This window comes from Heteronotia binoei, chromosome 1 (assembly GCF_032191835.1).
Source record: "Heteronotia binoei isolate CCM8104 ecotype False Entrance Well chromosome 1, APGP_CSIRO_Hbin_v1, whole genome shotgun sequence".
Lineage (NCBI taxonomy): Eukaryota > Metazoa > Chordata > Lepidosauria > Squamata > Gekkonidae > Heteronotia > Heteronotia binoei.
In genome coordinates, this window is record NC_083223.1 from 210,075,881 (window position 1) to 210,103,099 (window position 27,219).

A 27,219-nucleotide genomic window follows, 5' to 3' on the forward strand; every position below is an offset into this window, starting at 1 on the left:
CTACTTTAGTCAGGAGCTCCGTGGGACTTGAAAGCGTGCAAAACATAGACATTGTTAACCTTGAAGATTAACATTTTATCAACCACAACAATACAGCATCTCATCTGAGCATGGACACTGGTACCAGAGCTTGCAATAAATCCAAGTGCCAACTTTGCTGCCACATACACCCAGACAACACAATCACTGGGCCTAACAACATTAACTATACCATCTCAGGCTCATTCACTTGTTCATCTTCCAACATTATATATGCCATTAAATGCCAACAATGCCCTTCAGTTCTCTAGGGCAAACAGGACAAACCCTACGCCAAAGGATAAATGGACACAAATCTGACATTAGGAATCACAGAACTGAGAAATCTGTGGGCGAACACTTTAACCTTCCAAAGCATTCAATGGGTGACCTCAAGGTAGCTGTTTTACTGCAAAGGAACTTCAAGAACAGAATGGAGAGAGAAAGTGCTGAATTAGAAATTATTATGAAACTTGGAACAAACACCTCCCCAAAACTGAACAGGGATATTGGTTTTTTTATCTCATTACAGATGCTAAACCCACTCTCAGTGAGTATAGCTATACATCCACAGTATTCCAATGTGTTTCTCTTTTAGAATTGTGTATCAGTATAATTATTTGTATTGACATACTCAAAACGGGGATATTGGCTGTATATCTCATTACATATGCTTTACCCATTTTCACTATATTTTATTGTATTCCTTTTTCCTATGGCAAACTAGAATTATGTTTACATGTTAAAAAGTAAATTAGGTGGACAAGAACATCATATTTCTCTTTTAGCTGTATTGACACACTCAAACAGGAACTTTGGTTGCTTATCCTATTACATATATTGAACCCATCTCCCATTGTCATTGACAGGCAATCTCACATTTTGACATACTGCTGTTTTGTTGCTTTTGCATGCTCATGCTACTCAGGATCAAAGGTTTGCTCAGTTTGTTAATTTTACTGCATATTGCTGTTTTGTTGCTTTCACATGCTCATGCTACTCAGATTAAAGGTTTACTCAATTTGTTAATTTTACTATTCTGTCATTCTACCATTTAACATTCTAAACCACTGCCTACCAGATAATTTTACTTCACTGTTCATTGGTTCTTAAATCTGTACCATGTTGCATTCTGGGCCACTGCCTTCCAGCTATGTATGGCTTTGCTCACTGTGCTGGATTCCTCGTCTGATGAAGTGTACTTAAGAGCACACGAAAGCTTACGTTCTAAATAAAAATTGGTTTGTCTTAAAGGCGCAACTTGACTCCTGCTTTGTTGAACTGCTTCAGACCAACACGGCTGCCCGCTTTGATTTTATCCCACCGTAAGCTTTTACATGACGGAGCCCACTTCTTCAGATGCAGTGATAGTGAAGATTTACTCATTTAATATGAAAAAGCGGGCTGCAGTCCACGGAAATGCATGTGGGGAGAAAATGTCGCCGGTTTTTAGACCGCCACAACACTGCTACTTTAAATTATTCTAGGAGGGAGCGGGCGCAGTCAACAGCTTATATCTCTGGTGCCAAAGAGACCCCTCCTCACTCTTCTGCAAAGTCTGGAGTTAAACCCCATGCGCAATGGGCGGGGCCAGAGGGAGGGTCGATGGCGTGGGCGTGGCTTATGGATCTCTCGGTGACCTTCTCGGGTGCCATTTTGAGTGTGTTTTGTTTGTGGGCTGAACCCGAGGGGGGGGGAAGTTCGCTTTCTCCTCCCACCTTTCAACAGGGCTGAGGCCGGCGTTTGTGGCGTTTCTTGCTGCACACCGCGCTTGCCCAAGCTGTGATGGTAAGTGTTATCTTGTCCTCTGTTTCTTTAAAAATAATTTTGTTCTCTGCTTGTCACGTAACAACTGGCTCAGACTGAAAGGCTCCCCTAGTCCAGCCTTCTGTTTGCAGTGTTGGTGAGCAGCTAGATGTTCGTGAAAGCGGCGTCTTGCCCCTATCTCTTCCACCCGGTGCCCGCCGGCGGCGGCATCCAGGCTCTGAACACAGAGGTTCCACGAGTGCCGAATACGAGGAGAATCCCTCTTCCACTGCAAGCCTCGTAGAAGGTCTGAGAAATGCTGCCGTCGGCCCCGCCATCGGTTTAACTAGCAGTATTTAAAAAGCATGAGGGCCCTTCGCGCGTCACCCTCATTACCACAAACTATCCAGTCAGGTATTTATCATGATAGTATTCCATACCTCGCATGCTGATATAAACCAACATTTTGTATTTATTTTGCGTGACAAAGAAGCGCGCGCTGTTCTGCATCCCCTTTCCCCCCCCTTATTCTGGGCTGGGGAAGAGCGGCGAGCTTCAGATGCTGCTGGGCTTTCCGTTACCTGCCTGACACGCTCACTGGGAGAGGGTCCTTGGCTTGTTGCCTCCTATCGCTGGCAGCCTAGGCCGGAATTTCAGGAGTGGCCCGTTAGTCGGTGGTTGTTCACCGAGATCCCGCTTGTATTGCCGGTGAATTGGTATGTTCGTCATGGGTCACAGGGTATAGCGAAGAATTCAACTGGGGCGGGGGAGCCTTTTCCGAACGATGGTGGTGAGAAGAGTGCTATTCCCAGATTTAGGTACAACCCATGGCCCACGCAGACTAGAGTTCCCCACTGTATAGGTAAGGTAGTAAGTAGGCTGGAGTTAACGCATGTAGAGAGGCTTACTTGTATAGTTGTTCTTAGGGCATGAATTAGTTGCGTTGTTAGGCACAAAACTTAACTTTCCAGTAGAAAACAAATAGGTCAGTTATGTGAGTGCTGAAATAAAAGCATCACACTCCTTAATAATGATCTCTTATTCCTTGCTATATAGTTCTTACAGAATACAGTCTTGTATTAGAAAGATTCATATAAATTTCAGCTGCGGGGATGGGGGGGATGGAAAGCTGAAGTCAGATCAGTTTCCCTACAGAGACAGAATTTGTGAGAGAATTTTGGAGTAACTGTAAGGTTGTAGATTCAGGTGGGTAGCTGTGTTGGTCTGAAACAGCAGAGCAAAATTTGTGTCCAATGGCACTTTTAAGACCAACAAAGTTTTATTCTGGGTATAAGTTTACATGTACACCTCTTCAGAATAATGGGAATAGAGGTCACCAACCATTACATATAGGTAGAGGCAGGACCGGATCTATGTGTTTTTTGAGGGTGGGCAAAATTAAAAAATGGCGCCCCCTTATGGGCCATTCTATCTTACAGTCCCATAGAATACAATGAACTCCAAACCCAATTTGGCGCCCCCCTTCGGTCGGTGCCCAGGGCAAGCACCCCCCTCTGCCCCTTCCTAGATCCAGCCCTGGGTAGAGGGTGGGGCCAGGGCAGGTGTTGCTAAAAAGGGCTAATTGGAATCAAAACACATAAGTTAGCTAACAATGAATATAGCTAAGATTGGATTAAGGCCATTGGTAAGACATGTGAATAACACAAAATTAGCATGCAGCATAATATAAGAGTTTACTGAATGACATTAGCGTGTGTAGTGAGATAAGAAATTGATATATCTGTTAAGCACTGAGAGTTCCATTGTCCTGAGTGATGTAATGTTGTTACTCAGCAATCTCCTCTTCTTGTCTGTTTCTGAAATTCTTCTGCAATAAAAAACCCCGCCACTACTTTGAGGTCGTCCATTTAATGTTCTTGGAAGGCTGAAATGTTCTCCTACAAGTTTCTCAGCTTTGTGATTCTTGATGTCAGATTTAAGAGGAGGGAAGGGACCTCAGCAGGGTATAATGACAGAGTCCACCTTGCAAAGCAGCTGTTTTCTCCAGGGGAACTGATCTCTGCCATCTTGGTTGCCTAACCCTAGCAGCAGCCTCTGGCTAGCAGCTTCCCCAGCAGCCCAATCATTGACTGTCCTGGGGTGAGGCTGTGGGGAGAAGGGAGAGAAGAGGTGGCAGCCATGGCCTCTGAGGAAACACTCCCAGCAGGGCCAGGCCTACCTGTGTAGTTGCATTATGATGGCGGCGGTAGCTCCCTGATTATTTTGGCAGCCTTTGGAGGCTGCATGTACTGGGAGGCTGTGTGTGTGGGCCGCTGATGGGGCAGCAGAGGTCTGTTGCAGGCAGCGGCTCTGACACCTTTTGTGAGGCTGTAGTAGAGTAGCAGCCCTTTCTGAGGCCAGTTGACAGAGAGGACACAAAGAAACATTGTAGATGTGTCTGCCTCTTAGATAAGACTGTTTTGGCAGTTTGTTCAATATTCCTGGGCCTGCAGTAATGGGAGGGCCAGCCAACGGGAGGCCAGAGACACTGACTGAGCCATGATGCGTGGAGAACCAATGGGAAAGCTCCATTTGGCCACCACCATAGAGGAATTATTACCTATGGTGATGATGAGTTGTTTAAGAAGTTACACAAGATGTTAGGATGTTACATAACCTGCTTTTGAAAAATGTGGTTTATTAACTGACAAGATCTACATTTGTTGAAGAGAGTGGAGCTGCTGTTTTGTTTGACATGTGCAAAAGATTGTAATAATCTGCCTTACATAGATCACCTATTTTAAAAATATTTAAAGCCTTGTATACAAATATTTGCCAATATTTAGGGGTGCTGTTTGAATTTGATCTCCAAAATGGTTTGTTCACATTTAATAACTCTCTCTGTAGTGCCCTCCTACTATCTCATGTAACTCTTAAAAATCTAGTTTGTTCAAGAGATGGTTTTTCAGTTGCTCATTATATGTAACATGTATTTCAGTTGAACGTTTCTGAAATCACACAGTTTGTACTAATAGGTCGTTTGTGTTATATAGGCAACAGTACATCAAGTAGTTTAACAGTAGTTTGTGATGGATATTACAATTTGAATACTCATATTTCCTTAGCACTCAGTAGCCTGCCTTCGTGCTTAGCCTATTATGTGAGTGTCATGTGATTTCTCTTCCCACTGACCTTATATCTGCCTGTACAAATGTAAATATGTGAAAAAGGAATGCTCTTTGACCTTTTGTTCACACAGTAAATTTTCTGAAAGTTTGTGATCATTTGGGGAACGTACTTTTTCCAAAGTTGGTTTATCATTTATTCTAGCTACCTCTTTAGTGACGATCAATTCAAAGAGTATCTGTACTATTTGCGTAAAACCACACTTGCATGTTTGCATTGAAGGGTATAAGTGACAGAATAAGAAAGGTATCAGTGAAAGGATAAGAATTTCTAACAGACAATTTATTGATGTATTGGTACATTTTATTGAAGAACCTTCCAAATTTAATTTAGAGGAATCAGTTCATAAATCTGTGTATCGAAACAGCTTTTTTCATTTACAATAGATGGAAGAAGAAGCTGAAGTTGCAGTGGAGAAGACTGAATCTGCCCCTGAAAATACAGAAGTCACTGAAACTAAGAAAAAGTAAGTGACAATTTCTAAGACACTCTTAATAGTGCATTTATAAACCACCCCCAAAGATTTTTAGAATCCTTTTAATAACTTTTCATAATGATTATGTGAGAGAACTATGGGAGGTGGTTGTTAATGGTTCCTCATCCACTTGGAGAGAAGTGACAAGTGGAGTGCCTCAAGGATGTTTTGTTTAATATCTTTATAAATTATTTGGATAAAGGAATAAAGGGAATGCTTATTAAATTTGCAGATGATACTAAATTGGGAGAGCCAGGATACAGGATGATCTTGACAGGCAGACAAACTGGGGTAAAACAAATAAAATGAATTTTAATGGGGAGAAATGTAAAGCTCTGCATTTAGATAGGAAAAATCAAATGCATAATTATAGGATGGGGGAGATTAGTCTTGGCAGTACTCTGTGCCAAAAGGAACTAAGGGTCTTAGTGGACCACCAAAGGAAGTTTAAAATATTATGGGGCCAAAGGTTAAAAACATCAATAGTTATCAGTAGGTATAGACAAATGAAGCCTCATAAAATCACCAAAGTGACAAATGCACACGAAATATGTGTGTGTGTGGCTTTTTTTGAGCAGGAACGCACAGGAACACAGTTCTGGTTGGCTTGGTGTCAGGGGGTGTGGCCTAATATGCAAAGGATTCCTGCTGGGCTTTTCCTACAAAAAAGCCCCGTGTGAAACAATGGTGACATTAGGAGGTGTAGCCTAATATGCAAATGAGTTCCTGCTGGGCTTTTTCCACAAAGAAAGCCCTGTATATATCTGACCTGATACGTTTCAGTCTGCAGAGGCCTTCTTCAGAGGTCAAAATACAACAAAGTCCCAGTTACCCTTATAAATCAGTAAACAATTAATATGGATTTGATTTCATTTGGAAATGAATGACAATATGGAAATGAATGACACAATTTTTGGAAGGCCACAAATGTATTTGGCCTTATGTCAGCATGAAATTGATGTTACACTGACCCTGATTAGGAGATTTTACTTTTAGGAACTAAATTGGAAGGTGCACATTTGCAATATTATTTGCTCTGTGTGTGTACACACATACATTATATATATATATATACAATATTATTTGGTGTATATATAATTTGCTGCTGATTCCTTTTGGGGTCCTATATTGATTATTTACTGATTTATTTACTGATTATTTATTATATTGGTTATTTACTGATTTATAAGTGAAACTGGGACATTGTTGTATTTTGTCACACTTTGTGCATTTGTCACTTTGATGATTTTTATGAGGCTTCATTTCGGCCCCTACAAGATTTTTATATGTTTTTGTAATTAACACATGTACTTTTGTCTAGAACTATTGATGTTTTTACCCTTTGGCCACTTAGTATTCTAAACTTCCTTTGGAGGTTTTTGTTTTGTTTGGTTGAGTTTCTCTTCCCCTCTCTTCATGGTTGTCTTAGAGGACCATACACCAATTTTTGTGAGGGGTCTGGAGACCCAACTCCTAAGAGGAAAGGCTAAAGGAGCTGTGTATGTTTAGCCTAAAGATGTGGTAGCTAAAAAGGCAAATGCAATTTTGGGCTGTATCAACGGAAGTATAGTGTCAGGATCACGCAAAGTGAGGGCACCACAATTTAAGAGGGATGTAGACAAGCTGGAATGTATCCAGAGGAGGGCAAAGAAGATGGTGAGGGGTCTAGAGACCCAACTCCTAAGAGGAAAGGCTGAAGGAGCTGTGTATGTTTAGCCTAGAGAGGAGACAACTGAGAGGTGATATGATCACCATCTTCAAGTACTGGAAGGGCTGTCATATAGAGGATGGTGCAGAATTGTTTTCTGTTGCCCCAGAAAGTTGGACCAGAACTAATGAGTTGAAATTAAATCAAAAGAGTTTTTGACTAAACATTAGAAAGAACTTCCTGACAGCTTGAGCGGTTCCTCAGTGGAGCAGACTTCTTCAGGAGGTGGTGGGCTCTTCTTCGGAAGTTTTTAAGCAGAGGCTAGACGGCCATCTGACAGCAATGCTGATTGTGTGAAGTAGGCAGATCATGAGAAGGAGGGCAGGAAGGGTTGCATCAGTGCTTAGTTCTTGTGGCCCTTTCTTACATGCCCAGGGAAATGCTTTGGGGTCAGTCAGAAATTTTTCTCCAGACCAGTTTCGGCAGGGATCCTGGAGGTTTTTGGGGGTTTTTTTTGCCATCTTCTGAGCATGTAGAACAGGTGTCACGGGGGGCGGGGAGGTATTTGTGAATTTTCTGCATTGTGCAGGGAGTTGGATTAGATGACCATGGAGGTCCCTTCCAACTCTGTGATTCTATGATTCTAGTTATTTTGGGTAAAGTTTCCAAGTGAGCCATTGGCTGTGTTAGGATTGGAACTCAGGCTTCCCAGACAGCACTGTAGTCCATGGGTAATGAATTTACCTAAAGCTATTGCTGTTTGTTTGTTTTTTACAAGCAAATTCTACTTAACAGTTTATTAAAAGGTGCGAGAGTACTTAATTCTTAGAACAAAGGCAGCTGAATTCAATTTTCTTATTTTCAGGGGGCCAAGAGGCCAGGGAAGAGGCCGAGGAAGCAAAGGAAATGTTAGAGGGAAAATGCGAGGCAATGCACTGAATGGTTTTGGACCTATAAGGTAATCCTTGCTATTTAAAGCATGATCTGTTACTCTAGAACGAGACTCCTGGCCGTAGGTAGAATTGCTGTACCAAAATAAAGGCACTGCAGTGACTTCAGAGTAACATGCCTGATTTAAAAATGCCAAACAGTCCCCCCCCCCAATTTAAAAATGTACTTGTCATATTTTATCATTGAAGGGAACATATGTGTAACTTTGCTTTCTCTGTTGAAATGAATGGGGCAGTTCATGTTTTTAATGTAAAATGTTTTACAGCTGTATTCTTTATACCAGGGGTGTCAAACATGCAGTTCGGGGGCAACTATTAGGCCCCCGAGCAACTGGCTGTCATCTGCTTTCTTCTCCCTCTCTCTTATTTCTTTCTGCATAACAGCTTGCTTTACCAGGCTTGCTCAGTTGCACAGGAGCTACAGAGCAAAACCTCTATTTTCTCCATTGGCTGAGGCTCCCCCCTTCCAAGTTCCCTGGGGAAGGAAGGAAAGAGCCAGAACTTCCTTTGCCTAGTTCCCTGGATCCCATGGGAGAAATACAAAGAAAGCATCCTTAAGACCAATGAATGCTAACTTCTTAAGCATGTTTTAAGTTTTTAAAAATATGTTTGTGTTTGTCTGTGTTTTTTATAAAATTTATCTCTCTGCTACCTGATCTTAAATAAGTACACACATGGCCCGGCCCTTCAAGGTCTCATTTAAGTCGGACCTGGCCCTCATAACAAATGAGTTTGACACCCCTCTCCTATACTTTTAGAAAATCATTGGGTCAAGATCTATGTCTGTAACAATGGGGAGGTGATGTGGCTCGTTCTGAGCTTATTTTTTCCTAGTTCTAGGTCTTTGAGGTATTGTATTTTAAATGTTATTACTGGAAACATAAAATAATCTCTGTATAGCATGTTGCACATCTGAGATTTTTGTTTCTTTTTACTCTTGCTGCACACAAATCTTCAAAATGCTAATAAAAGTTAAGAATAAAATATTTCTGGAGTGCAAGATTGTTAGAATGAATTCATGGCTGGGTCTTTTGGGGGCAGCCTTTTACTTTTGAACAAAGGCTCTTGATACTAATTCAGATGTCTTATGTGTCATGTTGATGGGTATTTTTGTAATGTAGCAATATGGATTTTTCAGTTTAATAATCTTGGGTGTCTTAGTAGACTTCTGAAAAGTCAAAGACAGGTCTGGCTTTATATAAGAACAAGGTTTGGCAATGAGACTGCAGTATGACCAAGATCACCGAAGATGGTTAGAGGATAGTGAAAACTTGTGTGTTTGTAGACGTGGAGTGGGGAGAATGCGCCCATACCCAGACATCAGAGGTCGAAGAGGAGCACGAGGGGGACCACTTTTTCCACCATCTCTACCCATGAGAGGCATGATGAGAGTACCTTTTCTTCCTCCCCCACCACGGTTAGTACTGAGGTTGCAAGTGTCTTAAAAAACTGAGATTGTCGTACTGGGGTTAGGCTGATTAACTCATCAATTTATTTCATTGTTCTGTATTGGTTGCAAAATGGGCATCCTATTATAATTTACAGAACTGAGTGAATGTGTGCTGTATTCCAGTCCTAATTTATTTTATTTCTGCACGATCTGTATTGGTTGTGAAATTTGGACACCATATCATAATTTACAGGACTGAGGGACTGTGTGTTGTTCCTGTCCTAATTTATAATTAAAATAGTTTTATACATGGGATATACATAATTGATGTGCTGATTTGTTATTTATTAAATTAGATTTCTAGACCACCTTCTCCTGTAAAACAGGGCTCAGGGCAGTTTACATCAATAAAAACACGTTCATATATTGGAATTCACTGTTAAAAGAGAGCCAGTTTGGTGAAGTGGTTAAGTGCATGGACTAATCTGGGAGAACTGGGTTGATTCCCTTCTCCACATGTAGCTGCTGGGTGACCTTGGGTCAGCCACAGTTCTTGCAGAGCTGTTGTCTCAAGAGCAGTTCTCTGAAAGCTCTTTCAGCCCCACCTACCTCACAAGGTGCCTGTTGTGGGGAGACGTAGGGAAGGAGATTGTAAACCGCTCTGAGACTCAAGAGTTAAGGATGCGGTATAAATCCAATTTCCTCTTTTGTTCTTCTCTCTAAAACTGTAGAAGTACATTAAGTTGATGATGGCACTAAAAACTTCAAATTGTGCTACTGCCTCACTGGTGAGGGGGGGATGGGGAAACGGAGTCAGGGAAGAGGAGTGCCAGACAGATGGAAGCTGTTGCTGTCCTCTTGGCAGAACATCTCTGCCTTAATTGCATTAAGTCCCATAGGGCATGGATGTTGTTCAGCAGAGAGTTCCACCAGGTTGGAGCCAGGAAACCCCAATGTCTCTTGGGCCAGGGTCAACTGCCACAGGAGGTGGTGGCAGCCACAAGCATAGCCACCTTCAAGAGGGGATTAGATAAAAAATATGGAGCAGAGGTCCATCAGCGGCTATTAGCCACAGTGTGTATATGTGTGTGTGTGTGTGTGAGTATATATATATATTTGGCCACTGTGTGACACAGAGTGTTGGACTGGATGGGCCATTGGCCTGATCTAACATGGCTTCTCTTATGTTCTTATGACATGTTAGAAATTGATAAAATGATATGTGGGAGGGAAAAAGTGGATAATATTAGAGCTTGGGAGCACCTAATTAGGTTAGAAGTAGGTTTAGAACAGACAAAAGGAAATACTGCTTTACTTTATTAGATTGTGAAATTCATTGCTAGTGGACATACTATCAGCTCCAGGGATCTTCCACTAAGGAGGCAGCATTTTAAGCGTAATCCAGTTATTTGTAAGCAAATTCACCATGGTTGGATATGATTTGTTGTCAGATATGCCATCTAGAAAAGATTTGGATTAATAAATTTTACCTCAGGAAAGCTGACTTCTATCATTCTGGGTAGTTATTCAGAGCTTCTTTGGGCTGAAGTCTCTTGCTGTACACTATTTTGAGGGTCAAACATGTCCTTAAAAACAAAGAAAGAAACTTTTGTTTTTCCAAAAAAGGAGAATGTCATTCTACCTATCCTCTATCCCATTCCCTAATATGATGAAAATGTTTCTTTTAATGAGTTTAACAGAAATCACATTGGGGTGTCTTAAGTGGCATTCACGAATTGGTGAGAGTTTTAAAATTCCCCCCCAGACCAGTGTATTTCCTTTCTCCCATTTTATGAGAAAAATGTTCCTGTAAGCTAGTAGGCAAGATAATCATTGTATTTATATGAAGCCAGTCTTAGGTCACAAACTAGTTGTGTATGTCTGCAGATACAGATTTCCTCTTCCACCCCCACCACCTGGGCCAATGGACTTCAGGGGCAGACCTCCTCCCCTTGGAGCCAGAGGAACGTTACCATTTCCTCGAGGACACTTTCCACCTCCAAGAGGGTAAGATCATTCTTGCCTTACCTTTTAAAAGCTTATTTTATTTTGTATGTGTAAAGTTACAGAAATTTTATATCTTAAGAAGGGTTAAGAAAACTAAAGTTCATTATAGAGATTTGACAAAGAACACCAGGTCTTATCACTGTGGAGGTATCTAACTATTGTGGAAGCCTTTTGATTGTGCTTGATGAAAGTGAACTAAATTGTAATGTAGTACTGTGCTTTTTAAAAAGTAAATTATCTTGAGAAGGAACAAAAAAACCCCAATTTTGATTTTATCCTTTTATACAGCTTTCCTAATGGACCTGGTGTGCCAGTCCCTCCGCCACCTGGACGGGGCCAGAGATGGCCTGGACCGCCAGGTGGCAGATGCTATTAAAGAGGCTTATTCTTTACATTCAGTAACAGGGATACTTGCTTCTCTTATCTTTAAGACCATTTGAAATGGCTGGACTAAGAACTGCCTGTAAAGATAGCAATGAAAACTAATAGAACCCTGGCATCCCGAATTTTTCCAGCAGCCCTCATGCACCAAGTTGGTAAAAGCCATACACACACTTTTAAACATACAGAAAAGATCTGTGACTCCTTGGACATATTCAAGCATATCCTTTCAAAGACTGAGATGGTGAATACTTAGTATGTATACACTGAAGTTTAAAGAAAGCCTCTGAGGAGGTCAAGCTTTTCATTTAATATTTAGATCTTCTATTTAAATTGTGTGCAGTTTTTTTAAACATCAGAGTCTGCTGTACAACTTGTGGACTTTTGTTTCAAATGCAGTTACTTTTCTGGTTATAGTAAATGCAACAGGTGCTTCATCTTTTGAGGGGCAGTTGCACTGTGTGACATCTGGAAATGTAACCAATGCATAAAATGTAATGGATAACACAAATCTGTGATTGTTAACTTGAAAAGAGAGCAATTTATAAATGAACAAAAACGTTGAGTGTCTTATTAATTTTTAGACAATTGTTCTTCTTACACAGCTTGACCTCGTGTTTAAGCATCTAGATGTGTACATTACTGTAATAGATAAATGAAGTATGTAGCTGAACATTTGACCAATTGTATAATTACAACTGGTGATAATCTGCAACACGGATGAAGGGATATGTTAAAATCTGCAGTGTACATGTGGGTTTTAATTATAGCCATTATAAATTTTAGCTTTCATTTTGTTATTGTTAACTAGAAAAAAAGTTTTTTTAAGAAGTAGAACATGTAATCTTGTGTTGCTTGTTGCTGTTGGAATGACAGATAAAATTGTAATGTTCTGAAACAGCACTGTTCAACATCAAGGATGATCAGAGTCTGTATATTTATTTTAACTCTTAATACATGTTGTGTTTTTCTGTGCTGAGGGCTGAATTAAAACCTTTTTTTAGCAGTCTGGTGCAGTTGGGGCTTTTAATTTAAGCAATCCCTATACTGGGTCCAAAGCCTGCAAGCAAAGTAAAATAAAATGAAGAAAAGCAATAAATCAAGGTATGAACTGCTCATATAGTTATTTATGTCCCACTCTGACACTTGGCTTCCAATTTAACATCTGAACAAAATGTATTATGTATAGCCTAAGTAAAAACAAAACAAAAATAATGCAGTTTATACATCCTGGTTATCATTGCTCTTAATTTCTCAAAAGTAGTATTTAACATTCCTGTCTTGGGAAACTAGATTTTTTCAACGACATAATAGTTTTTGATTCAGAACTAATAGTTTGGTTAAACCCTTATTATAAAGCAATGCTTTATGTTCCTTTATAGTGGCTTAAAAGGATAGTGTTGACCACTAACTTTAATATAATACTAAAATGGTAAATAGTTCACTCATCTAATGCTGCCCAATGGTGAAAGAATGATGCTGTTGTTATCTTCTGAAGGGTAACATAGTCACCCTTTGAGGCCAATGGGAGATGGTATGCAGACCTTTGGGAGAGCTTTCATCAAGGCCTTTTTGAGGTGAGAGAGTATTTAAAACATTTTTTCCCATTCACTATCCTTATGAAGTAAAATGCACATTTATTTGATATGAGTTAGCATTTGAACACACACACTCACATACCCTTGAGTTTGTTTCACTGAGATCTTAAGCGAATTACAGACACAGTTGTCTCATGGTGGAACCGTGTCAGTTGAATGAATTTTCAGAAGGTTTCGTTTCAAAAATTAGATAGCCACTTGCCTAGTTAACCCATCACCACAGGCTAACAAATTCACAAGGCTGAATTTCATTCATATCTTTACCACAGAGTTACTAACAAAAAAACACATAACAGGGTGTTGGGAAGAATGAGAGAGTGTTTGTGTGAATCATTCTTTTTTAAATCTATAATTGCATTGCATATCAGGTGGCAGTACAAAGTTCTGTGACTTTTGGATTTACTTCTTGTGGTCTTTTTAATTTTGTGGAGAGGGACTTTTTAAATTATGTGTGAATACATAAAGTCTTTTTACAGAGACAGGCTATTTGCCCAATACTGTGTGTTCTGAGTGACAGAGACTCTGGGGTATCAGGCAGGGATCATTTGTAACTCTGCTTCCTGAGATTCTTTTATTTGGAGGTTTGGCATTGGTCTACAAATATTGTGTTCTACCACTAAACTATGATACCATATGACCTTTGATTTCCCATTAGACTTCTTTTAAAGAGAGGAAGTGCCTTTTATTTAATATTTAGCAATTGAGAGTGGCAGGAACATTTTTGGCATCTTATTTAGTTTTCTACCCAGAATTGTATTGAGCTGCTGAGATTCACCACTTGCACCATGGCTGTGCCATACAGCAGCTAGGGTTCAGCTGAATGCTGCCCATAACCAAGGAGGCATAATTCTCCATATGTCTTTAGTGATACAGTCAATATATGGCTGACTTAGGTAAACTCCCTTCCATAATAGATGATTGGGTCAAGATGTTCACAATTTTTTCATGTTTATGTGCTCAACTGTAAGAAGTAAAACACTAGTATTTTTAAAACATTTCTTGTTCCACTTGCTAAATATAATGAGTGCAGGAGGACTGAAGAACTATATCAGTATATCTCATTCTCAGTGCTCTGTTTGTGGACACTTAAATCAGATTGGAGCTATGGGCCGTCAAGATAGATTTTTCTACAAATCCAAGAAAAGCCCTAGGTATGCAGAAAATTCTAAAATCTTAAAAAACAAACAAATCTTGGGGAGGTTAAAAGCTGCCCCCAAATAGTAGATGCTGGGCCTGTAGTTTTAACAAATGAATACTCAGTGACTGTTGCTAGGAAATCACACAGTATTGCCAGGGGTTCTAGCCATGGTTTCTGTTAGTAAAAGGTCAGAGGAAGAGACAGGCTTCTTCTGAGGATTTTTTGCCTTTGAGGGAGGACTTACCACCAAGCAACTTGCTGCCATACCCAGGGCTAGCTGCCAGTTCAACAGCAGCCACCCAATGAAAGCCAGTGTGGTGTAGTAGTTTCAGACTAAGATTGGGGTGGGGAGGTATAAATACCCACTCTGCCATGGAAGTTCACTGGGTGATGTTGGGTGGTTGAGCAGTCACACACTCGCAGCCTAACCTACTTGACAGAGTTGTGAGGACAAAATGAAAGAAAATTATGTAAGTAGTCTTGGGTCCACATTGTGGAGAAAAGCGGGGTATAAATGTAGTAAAAATGTTGGTGGTTAGGTGTGTAGGAAGCAGGGGATGAGTGAGGATATGGGGGCTGTCAGGGTGAGGTAAAGAGGGAACAGTGTGTGAGGGGGATACAGGGGAAATGATATAGTCATGCAAGTCTTTGCAGGTTCCATACTGTGCAGCTGGGCCCAGGTCAGCTGGCACAATGCAACTTGAACAGAGTTTTCTTAGGCAGAGGGTGCTAGGGGGAGGGAGGGAAAGCTAAAAGAGAGGGCAGATAATAGTAGGTTGCTGGTGAGTGGGAAGAAAAGAAGGAAGCAGGGAAATGGGAGAGGCTTTAGGATCTGCCAGGGAAGAAAAAGACAAATGGTGGGGGATCGGGAAATGAGATGCCTCCACAAATCTTTACAGGTCCCTTTCTTGTAATTTACAAAGAATCATTGCTATTTTACTTAGCCTTGAACAAAGGAAGTGGGGACCTATGATGTGCATTTCGTAACAGAGATGTTGCATGTTGGTGTACAGAAGAACCAGCCCAAATATAAGGAATCATGTAGACTAAGTAGAGCCAATTAATGATGAAGTCATTACTTTTTTTTCCTGTAAAAAGATGGATGAGGTAGTGGGTAAATGACTGACCAGAATATTTCCCTGATCATGTCACAGAGAAGAGCCACTCTGAAAATTTGCAAGGACATAAAAATGTTTGTATGAAATTAGAATTAATTGTCCTGTCTAGTGTATTAAGGTTACTACAGCCATCTGATTTGTGTTCAAGCAAGCTACTTTGGAGGAAGATTTCAAGTGTGGTTAAGGTAATAATTGTTTTCTTTCTTTGGGTCACTTTATCCAACCAAATAATTTTGCATCAAAGCTGTGACTATGAAACTAACTTCTCTGTCCTTTATTTTGCATTTCTACGGAGAACATCTGCTGCAGATTGATGGACAGGTTAGCTAAATCCTAAACAGATTGTGGAATGCTGTATATTTATGTTAAGGTTTTGAATATTCATGTAATGTGGTGCAGGTATTTTAACACTTCAGAAGGGTGACTTTCAGAAGACATTATTGTAGACTGAATTTTAGCGAAGTTACTAGTAATTATGAAATGTGCACAAAAGAACTACTTCAAGGGTTTAAGGAAATGGGTGTTTCATACCTATCATACATCCATTTACAAATGTGGTTATCCAAACACTGGTTTAATCAGAAGGGGCCTTCTTCTTTGCTGCTAGCAGTAGTAAACTTTGCATTGGTTAGTGATGGCCATAGTAAATTTTGCTTTGAGAAAGCAATGCACATGTAGATAGATTCCACACACTGGTGGCATACAGCTCACAGTCCTTAAAGGGCATTAATCCATTCTGCAACAGGCAAACTGCTTTTGAATTGAAGTCTGTATTTGCATATCACATACAAGCAATTCTTTGACTGCAGAATCTAAACTTTTAAAGCATAAAATTTAATTTTTTGGCATCAGTTGTTAAACGTTCTACATTTTGGAAACAGATATGAAATTACTTACTGACAATTCTTTGGTAATGTTCTTTATATATATTCTTGACTACAAAATACCAGGAAGTTGTAAGAGCAGCCTTGTTTGATTAATCTGCAGTCCGTTTAGTCCAGCATTGTGTTCAGGAGTTGCAGGATGTTGGAGAAACTAGCTTTCTCCAGGTGGGTTGGTTTTGAGATTTTTTCCCCCCCAATGGAATCACAAAACTGAACATGTCTGAACTGGAATTTTCAGGCTTGATATCATTCTTTAATATGACAGCTGCTGCCATGAATATCAGTTGGCTTCAGCAAAAGAAAGTTTCCTGGTGGATTTCTGTCCTTGTCAGTAACTCTTAATCATGTTTGATTTAAAATCTGAAGATGTGAGTGAGTCAGAGTGCTTTAAACTTCCTGCCACAGTGATCATCCTTCCCAGCATCAGCTCATTTTAATGAAGAAACAAAGCCCTGTGACAATTAAAAAGAAACCAATAAAGTAATGTTTCAGTTGTGCAGCATTGTCTATTTGTGTTCAAAATGTTGTAGATGTTATACATTAAGAAGCTGTGTTCTCTTATCCCTCTCTTGTGGGAAGAAAAATGTCTTATCCAGAAAAGTGTCAGTTAAGCTACCTACACTCACATGCAGCTGCTCCTAGTCCTAGGTCTGTATTGTCACAGTCAACCAGGAATTCCTGTTAATGTCTACAGTGAGGAAGACATTATTTTATAGTTCAGTCCAGTGGAGCTTGTGGAGAAAGAATTGTGGAACATTTTCTTGGGTAGCTTGCTGTAGAGATGGCACCTCTGTCGCTTGTTATGTTTGTCATCTTGGCACTTAAAAGTCAGATTGCACAAACACCCCACTTTAAATGACCAGCTGTTTAGATTGAGTCATCCACATGACTGTTGCTGGTATCATCTATGTCATAGAATAATACAGACTTGTGTCTGTTAGTTCATGGTTTCCCTGACATAGTTTAGGTTGGGCTAAATGGTTCATGTAGCACCAATGTAGCTTAAGTCTCAGGAGCAAACAGGTTCAGCAGTCAATATATATCTTAGCTAAATGGGGGGTTTTTTTGTGGTCCAATAGAGTGGAAACCTTTGTAGCACTCTGGTTTCCTAGCTACCTGCATTTCAGTTGCTAAGAGACAGTTTTCACAAAGGAAAGCTCTAGCTATCTGGCAAACCTTTGAAAGACATCTTCATCCAAATATTTTCCAGTAAACAGTGCTATTCAAAAATTCTTCAAAAGTCCTAATGAAAGAGAAGCAATATTCCCTGGATTGGAGCAAGAAAGGAACAAAGTAGTAGTGTTACAATTTCCTAGTCTACAGTTTCATTATATATATATATATATATATATATATATATATATATATATATATATATATATATATATATATATATATATATATATATATATATATATAATATGAAATCATTGACAAGGTTGAAAGGGAAAGGAACAAAGTAGTAGTGTTACAATTTCCTAGTCTACAGTTTCATTATATATATATATATATAATATGAAATCATTGACAAGGTTGAAAGGGCTACATTTATGCTTCCATTGTGCAAGTGTGGGTGGAGGCAGGTGATCTCCACAGTAGTGATCTTGCAGTTGCCTCCTGTGATCATTTTTCCCAGAGGGGTACACAGAGCACCAATATGGAGGTGGATGGGGCAAGATCTGTTTTATGAGCAAAACTCTGCTCTAAGTTCATTGTATCAAAAGTTCCCCCCAAAAAATTTCAGTTGTGTGTTAGATTCTGAAGCTCACTGCCTTCTTTTTCACAGAATGGGGGAATCATTATGGTGTATTTCAAAGGATGGCTGCAAGGGTGAAAAATACTACTAAACAAACAATCTTACAAAGCATTAAGTGATTAATTGCTGTATTTACTTAAAGGCTTATTTTCCCAAATATGCTATCAAAAAGGAGAGGGGCAGTGTTAACATTTGTATACAAGTTATAATTATGTCCAGTAATAACTTTTGTGTGTAGAGAGAGACTGGATCATGAGGGCATGAATACAGTGATAAAGGGGAGGCAAACCCAGTTGCACCCAGGAGAGCCCTGGCATAACAAGCCCAACAAAACACACATACTCCGCAAGCAACGCACAAAGGTCATGCTTTGAATGAAACTTAGTTGGTCTTAAAGGTGCTTTGTATCTCTCCTGTATGATTGAGGGAACTGGGCAAAGTTCTTAAGTTCACTCTTCTAATGGATGAGGAAGGAGAGGAGCCTCAGCTAATGGAAGGAAGAAAGACAACTCAGTAGCTCTGCTGTGTGATTGAGTGAGCCTGTCAAAACAAGCTGATACACTAAAGGAAGCAGGTATCAGCCAATTTCTTGCGGACCTGATAGGAGCCCGGTGGGGGCCAAATGCAAGCTGCATGTTTGACTCTCAAATAAACCAGACTGATGTTCAACTGGTAAGGTATTTATTGAAGAATGAGGCAAAACACATTGTACAACAAGCATACAAGATCTAAGAAAATTAAATGAAGTAGTGAGGGAAATAGTAGTTTAGGATAGGTGATATTTAAGTCTTGGAAGAGTCATGTCTGCAAAGAGCGCTTCATGGAATGTGAAGCTGATACCAAGAAGAGCCCATGTTTTTATAGGAAATATATGCATCTTGGGGCAGTTACACAGGTTTGCTGTTAATACCTTAATGTGTTCACAGGAAGGTTGTGAGAGACTTGGACAAATGGCTGATGGTCCTCCCCAGGGCTGGATCTGGGGAGGGGGGGGGGAGGCAGAGGTAGGGTGCTTGTCCCGGGCACTAATAGAGGGGGGCGCCAAATTGGATATGGAGTCAATTGTATTCTATGGGACCATACGATAGAATCGCCCATAAGGGGGTGCCATTTTTTAATTTTGCACTCCCTCAAAAATCATGTAGATTTGGTCCTGGTCCTCCAGGAGGAAGATCAAAGATTTGGATGGACAACACTTCCAGATGTTATGGATATGCTAACAAGGAGAAGTCAGTGTCAGGGATGAAAGAGGTTATTTCAAAATGGGGTGTTGCTTTCCTGTGAAATCCATTGTTATAAAATATGTATTATCTTTTGTGTAGGAGAGATTTGTTTGCAATTCCTTGAATTAACTTCCAGATAGGTTTCTCATGCTGGTTTTCTGACTGGCATTCCTTTCAAGGTCGTTTCTGGGACACAGTGTATTAGATTTAATATCTCTCTGGAGTGGTATTATTGACAACACTACTGGAAATATGTCATTCTACAAAAAGGAAGTCCTCTAGTTAATACAATTTTAACAGTGTACAAATCTATTTTATTCCAAGTTTATTTTAGAATGTATAGGTTATGGGTCTCTTCGTAAGCACAAACAGAAGCTTTGAATAGTATAATGTAAACTTTTCCATATATACAGGTCAACATGCTATAAAAACAAGTATACAACCTACTTGTGAAATCTGTTTTGCTTGACTTCTTTTTAAGTGTCTTCTGGATTAGCAGTTCCAACAATTTGGCCATTTTTTTTAAAAAAACAGGCTCATTGCTTTCAGAATCAGTGTAAGTTACTAATGTAAGCTCATGGTCGACTTGCTGTTTCTTCTGCTTGAGGCAGTGTGTCCCACACAGGTGTTTTAATATGTTCAGGAAGCTCTTCTAATCTAATCTAAAAGCAGAGGTAAAATAATATTTACTAGTGGCTGCAATTTTTTACTGTACTTTGGAAAATACGTACTTATCAATCGCTTCTACTGGAATCTTTATAGATTCTACCACATGTACAAAATGTAGATATACCACAAAATGGCAGAAATCCTTTGCTGCCTAATTGTAAAAACCTAGAATCCATTACCTTTGTTTGAAAAGTTAAGAACTGTTCAATCAATGGATCGTAACCAACCAGCTTTTTGCTAGTAAAAAAATAGAAAGGGGTCCCATTTGACCATCAAAAAGGCTGTACTAAGGATCATGGGACCTGCACGGACAATAGCTACATGGGCTGGGGACTGTAGTAACTTAATAAGATTAAAGTGAAAAGGTTGGCTAGATACAAGCAATATTTATGGGACCACCTCTCCCCACATGTGCTCCGAAGAGCACTAAGATCTATCTCACAACACCTACTGACTGTATCTGGCCCGAAGGATGTCTGACTTGACCAGGGCCAGGCCCTTTTCAACCTTGACCCCGACCTGGTGGAATCAGCTTCCCATAGAATTTAGACCCTCACTGAATTACTTACCTTTTCACAAGGGCTGCAAAATGGTGCTATTCCGCCAAGTCTTTGGTTAATGCAGCGGGCGTCCTACCCCACCCACTGGCCTCTATGCTATGACATCATCTCTTCTGCGTTACCATCAGCTATAGTCACAGACCTTGGCATGCTGCAAATGTATTAACTATGCCACCATCTACAATTTGGTTTACAACTTGTGTATTGCTTGATATACTGCTATTTTATTTGTTTTTAACTGTATAAATTGTTATTTTAAAATGTTATCTGCCCTGAGCCCATTCTTGGGAAAGGGTGGAATACAAATAGACTAAATAAATAAACCCACTGTCAAACTTCAGCATGCATATGCACATTTAGTATCAATATGTATACAGAATTCCTTCATTAAGGTGGTTTTTCTTCCAATACAGGAGAGCAGAAAATCACAGTTTTCTAGTAGCTCACTTAACCATTTCAGTGCTGTCAACATAACTGTATCATATTCCCAATCCTTTTATTAACCATTCTCCTGTACAGTAAATTTGAGATTTCCCACAACAAGCAGATACCACTCTTATCCAATGTTAGTAAATTCAAAGCCAATTCTTGGAATTTTGAAATATGCTGAAATGGTTTAGAAGTCAACTACATTTTTACACTACAGATTTAAACTGTGTCAATACCTTTTTAACTTCCATAGCAACCCCCTCAGGTAAGTTTCGTTGGATGTATTCCAAATAAACACTGGCTGTGCTGCTAGTTAAATGCTTTAACTGAAAGAAAAATAATATTTTAATTTTCAGATAAATAGTAACTGTCTTTTAAGAGAACAAAGTTGGAGTCCAGTGGCACTTTTAAGACCACTAAAGTTTAAATGGAGAGCCAGTTTGGTGTAGTGGTTAAGTGTGTGGACTCTTATCTGGGAGAACTGGGTTTGATTCCCCACTCCTCCACTTGCACCTGCTGGAATGGCCTTGGGTCAGCCATAGCTCTGGCAGAGGTTGTCCTTGAAAGGGCAGCTGCTGTGAGAGCCCTCTCCAGCCCCACCCACCTCACAGGGTGTCTGTTGTGGGGGAGGAAGGTAAAGGAGATTGTGAGCCGCTCTGAGACTCTTCGGAGTGGAGAGCGGGATATAAATCCAATATCTTCTATCTTCTATCTTCTAAATCTGGGTATAAGCTTTCGTGTGCACACACACTTCTTCAGACACACTGAACCAGTTTTTCTCCAGCCTTACATATAGGTAGAGAGAGGGTGGGAATGGGGAGGTTAGTTGCCAGGAAGGACTAGTTAGAATCAAGATGCATACATAACTGGGCAGTAACTATAGTTGAGGTTGAATTAAAGCAGCTGGTAAGACCTGTGAATGGCAGAAAATTAGCATACAAATACAAGAGTTAACAGATGTGAGAACTAAGTCTGAGGCCAGTGGTACTGCCAAGACCAACAAAGTTCAATTCTGTACGGGAGAACTGAGAGACTTGGCATGTGTAGACATTGCATATTACAGGCTAGGAATTGTGAGTTCTATGGATAGTGTCCAGCTTTGCCCAGCCTGCACTACTACTTGTAACAATGATAGCTGGTGAAGGGCTGGTGAGAGGTCCCTGCAGTAAGTTTGTTTTTGCAAAGCCCTGTCTACTAATAGAATCATAAGAGTTGAGAGGGATTCTCCAGGGTCATCAAGTCTTACCCCCTGCACAATGCAGCACTCACAAATACTCCCCCCCAAATTCACAGGATCTTCATTGCTGTCAGATGGCCATCTAGCCTGTTTAAAAACCTCCAAGGAAGGAGAGCCCACCACCTCCCAAGGAAGCCTGTTTCACTGAGGAACCGCTCTAATGGTCACAGAGTTCTTCCTAATGTTGAGCTGGAAACTCTTGATTTAATTTCAACCCACTGATTCTGGTCCTACCTTCTGAAGCAACAAAAAACAATTCCACATCCTCTATATGACAGCCCTTCAAGTATTTGAAGATGCTGATATCACCTCTCAGCTGCCTCCTCTCCAGGCTAAACATACCCAGCTCCTTTAACCTTTCTTCATAGGACTCGGTCTCCAGATCCCTCACGATTTTTGTCACCCTCCTCTGGACCTGTTCCAGCTTGTCTATATCCTTAAAACATGGTGCCCAAAACTGAACACAATATTCTAGGTGGAGTCTTACCAGAGCAGAGTAAAGTGATACCATCACTTCACGTGATCTGGACACTACTGTCGATACAGCCCAAAATTCCATTTGTCTTTTTAGCTACTACATAACACTGTTGACCCATGTTCTGCTAAAGACCCCTAGATCCTTTTCGCACATACTACTGTTAAGACAAGTCTCCCCCATCCTATAGACATGCATTGGATTTTTCCTACCTAAATGCAGAATTTTACCTTTATCCCTGTTAAAATCCATTTGATTGGTTTTAGCCCAGTTTTCCAGCCTGTCAAGATCATCCTGGATCCTTTTTCTGTCTTCTACTGTATTTGCAACCCCTCCCAATTTAGTATCATCTGCAAATTTAATAAGCATTCCCTCTATTCCTTCATCCAAATCGTTTATAAAGATGTTGAACAAAACAGGTTCCAGGACAGATCCTTGAGGCACTCCACTTGTCACTCCTCTCCAAGAGAATGAGGAGCACTCTTTGGGTGCCATCTGTCAACCAGTTACAGATCCACCTAACAGTAACAGGATCCAAACCACATTTTACCAACTTGTCAACAATGATAGTATGTGGAACCTTATCAAAGCCTTACTGAAATCAAGATAAGCTATGTCTACAGCATTCCCGATCCAGCAGGGTAGTCACTTTCTCAAAAAAAAGATATCAGGTTAGTCTGACATGTTCTTGAGAAACCCATGAATAGAAAGTTCTCTGGCTCCTAGAAGGTAAGAAATAAACATATTTGTTTTGTTCCTATTACATAATAAACATTTGTCAGATACCAGGTAAAGTTTCCATGGATGCCATGGTACCTGCTCTAAGGACTTTCTTCCTGCTTGTAGAGCTCTGATTTTCTGTTATGTGGTGACTTGCCTGTGGACTTGTCAGTCTAGAGTTAAAGCATAAGAATCCTGCAGATGGGCTCTTGACCAAGAATTTTAGAAGATGTGTGTTTAGAGAGTAGAAAAACATTTTCTCTTGCAATTAAACATTTTTTTCTATGTTCAACCACATCCATATATGTAACGGAAAAAGAAAGATACTTTCAAACAACTGTATTCAGGTATACTAGAAATAATCTGGCATCCATTGGAACTAACAAGTCGTCTCTTGATGACTATGCAATTAAAAGCTATAAAATGAATTTGTCTAATTGGAAGTATATTTACCTCTACACAGCGGTAATGGGTTCTCATTTCATACTGAACTCTGTGCTTCTTATAAATATGCACTGATTTCAGAAGAGTGAATCGTTCAATCTTCTTTGGTGGCTCTTCTCTAGGAAAAAAATAGCAGGTTTACCATTGTTTCTGAAGCTACAGCATTTATTAAGATGTTTGGCAGAGGGTGTTGAGAGAGGCTGACTGTTTCCCTCCCCTGAACTAATGATGGAATTGCAGATTTGTTGGCCAAGCTACTGCCCATATGCCAAAAAATCAACTATTTTCAGAATAACATTCTGTAAGCAAATGAAATTCTTCTTGCATTACAATCTACAGTAAAATGCTTGAAGTCAACAGGGACACTGAACAGTCACAATACGATCAGATTTTTTTTTAAAGGAACACACAAGACAATTGCCAGCTGCAGTCTCATTAAAATTAGTGGGCTTAGACTGAAGTAGCTTTATAGAATAGCAGATTACCTCTGTCTTCAGGAACATGTAACTACTACCACATTCAAATTGCATGAAAACCCCATGGGATCTTCAAGGCAAGAGAACGAGCAGAGATGATTTGCCATTGCCTTCCTCTGCATAGCAACTGTGGTCTTCCTGCTGTACTCCCATCCAAGTACTAACCAGGGCCGGCCTTTCTTGTCTTCCAGACTCTGACAAGGTGGCTGCTACTTTTAACTACTATCTGGGATAAAAACACTCCTATTTCCTTACATAGTTAACTAGCACTAATCAAGTAATCCAAAGGTCTTGTTCCAAAAGTGGGCAAAGGAATCCACAATCTCAGTACAGTGTTGAACTTTTGCTCACAGAAGGTAATGCAAATCTGGGTAGATACTTTATAAATGAAAATTTCTCTTCCACCAAGAAGAAATACCGTGTTTCTAGCATACTTTGGGTAATTCCATCTTGGTTTCACTATAATGGCAGATCTATTAGATTTTCCTTTTGTTCTCAACTCTCAGGATTCTTACATGTGATCAGACATGTGATCATTGACTTGTGTGCTCTCCATTCCTCCTCCTCTCACACATTCTGTGGAAAGGAAGGTAAACACATAAACCTTTCTCTAGTGATGTAGCATTTGGTAAGCACCACTCCACTTTCATAACCAGCTTTCAACTAAAGGTCAGGTTGCCTGTTCAATAAAGTGAGCCCAGTTACTGAATACTTACACCTTTTCAACAGAAATGCCAAGTTCTTTAGCAGCAAGCACTATGAAATATTCATAACTGTCCAACACAGCTCTGTCGTGACCTTTAACCAAAACAGCCAGTTTCTTATATAGTGTGTCTGGCTCATCTAAAACACATACCTAAATGTATAGACAAAGAGAAATACGTGAGTTACCATTCATATTCTAAAGACTTTGGGCAATTCCATCTTAGTTTGATTGTTCAATTATTCAGTCCAAGTGATTATACATTTTGCTGAATCCAAAGATGACAGCATTTGCATGAATACTACATATACTAGAATTATGATCTACCTTGAGTTACGTGGGAGAACAGGTAGTCTAAAAACTCAAAAATTGCAATCCAAAAGCTAGATTTCTCAGTGTTCTTAATTACTGGTTCAATATCAAACTTACCAAAGAGTTTTCCTTGGGTTGTTGAATGTCTGTATGGGCTCCAGAAAACTGAAACCACATCAACTGCTTGTTTCTAAAACGGTAAAACAATGAAAAATTGATTTAAATTATTGCAATGTCTGAAATACAAGTATTTTGAAAACTTAATTGTTAAATGGTAAACTTACAAGGGGAAATTGTATTGTTTTTGCAGAGCCCTATTTACTAATAGAAGGTTCTCTGGCCCCTAGAAAATAAAAAAATAAACATAGTGATATTTGCTTTGTCATTATACAATAAGGCACATTCCACTCATTAGTAATCACAGCCCCAGTTGGGTGTCCTAAACAAATTCTCTATTCCTACAGCATTTCAAGACAATTGTCTAGGTCCTTTGTATTTTTATGATCTCTTTCATGATTCCAGGTGTCTGTAGGCTGCTGCTTGTCCTTCCATACCCAACCTTGTTTTCTTCCAGATAATAGGATTCCTTTGCCATTGCTTCCAGATGCTCCCAACATCCCTTGTTAGTTTAGGCTTGTTAAATATATTGCCTGAGGCAGTTGGAACCACCAAAGGCAGGAATCTTCAGTGAGGATAGCAAATACTCCTATACTAGTTGGTAGTGATCCTTACAGAAACTGCCAAGCTACAGAGGCTCCCATAATGCTCCAACCAACTCCTATGCATAAATTAAGCAGTTATAAATAAGACTGATCTGTTGCAGTTCTACTTAATAAGCTGCTGAGGTACAACGGATGAGAAAGCTGGCTCCCCGCTAGTTCTTTAAGTCTGCCATCCTCTGTAACATATGCCATCCAAGATGAACAACAAAAATACTGCAGAAGGCTATTTAGGGGAAGATAAACTTCTGGTTAGCAAGTACAGCGCTAACACAGCACTTACCAAGGTAAGCCTTTTCACTTTTCAATGCTGAACACGCAGTAAGTCTTTGAACCCCTTAGCACTTACTGGAAATATGCGTCTGCAACATTTTACAGCTGGGGCGGGGGGTTTGACAACAAGTAGATGGGGACTTAAACGCAGCATTATTTCAGGGTCTTTTAGTTGGTCGTCCCGCGGTTTAAAGTTTGGGAGAAAACGTGGTCTACGGTAGACATGGCTCAGGGATGACATATTAGAAAAAAATATAGCATAGATGCACGGGGGAAGAATGTGCAAAGGCAAAAATCTCTTCGACAACCAAAAGTAACCATCGAAGTCAATTACAGAACTCCTTTCAGGTTCCTCAATCAAATCCGGAACGAAAAGTGATTAATCCTAGCCAGCGTATTATTCAGATCAGAGGACGGCTCCACCGCCTTACTGGCCCCAGACAGCATTTACGGTATTTGGCGACCACGAGAGATACCAGGCAGCACAATACTTACTTGCCGCCACCGGTGCCACAAACACCTCACACCCCTCAGTGCCGCCATCTTGCCTAATGGTAGGTCCCTTCTCACTGCAACTTCCTGCCGCCATGACATCATAAAGCGCAGCCTCCGCCATGAACGAAGCAAATAGGCTCGGGAGAGCGACTCTTTTTTTTTTTAAATCGACGCTGCCGCTCGGCGACATGGGGCCAATCTCTATGGTTGCGTCAGGCAGCCGAGCGTGAAATACGTTTGCGGTTGAAA

At 40.1% G+C, this 27,219-nt stretch overlaps 2 protein-coding genes across 3 annotated transcripts; one reads left to right on the plus strand and one right to left on the minus strand.

Annotated features, from left to right (window-relative positions):
- Positions 1-1,662: 1,662 nt before the first annotated feature.
- LOC132577553 (uncharacterized) lies at positions 1,663-13,400 on the plus strand. 2 transcript variants are annotated; one of them, XM_060247348.1, is made up of 6 exons: positions 1,663-1,806; positions 5,277-5,356; positions 7,879-7,971; positions 9,249-9,380; positions 11,241-11,360; positions 11,649-13,400. In XM_060247348.1, exons 1-6 carry the CDS (start codon positions 1,804-1,806, stop codon positions 11,734-11,736), a joined length of 516 nt encoding a protein of 171 aa, XP_060103331.1. In that variant the 5' UTR covers positions 1,663-1,803; the 3' UTR covers positions 11,737-13,400. The 2 variants fall into 2 exon arrangements, with proteins under 2 accessions (XP_060103331.1, XP_060103336.1); XM_060247353.1 differs by having other exon boundaries at positions 1,669-1,806; positions 13,240-13,400.
- A 6,349-nt stretch (positions 13,401-19,749) lies between these two features.
- Positions 19,750-27,219, minus strand: MRPS10 (mitochondrial ribosomal protein S10). Its single transcript, XM_060247382.1, has 7 exons — positions 26,971-27,219; positions 25,768-25,826; positions 25,601-25,673; positions 25,185-25,324; positions 24,002-24,110; positions 21,353-21,442; positions 19,750-20,120 (listed from the first exon to the last, which is right to left on the minus strand). The coding sequence occupies exons 1-7, from the start codon at positions 27,070-27,072 to the stop codon at positions 20,034-20,036; spliced, it is 660 nt and encodes a 219-aa protein (XP_060103365.1). The 5' UTR covers positions 27,073-27,219; the 3' UTR covers positions 19,750-20,033.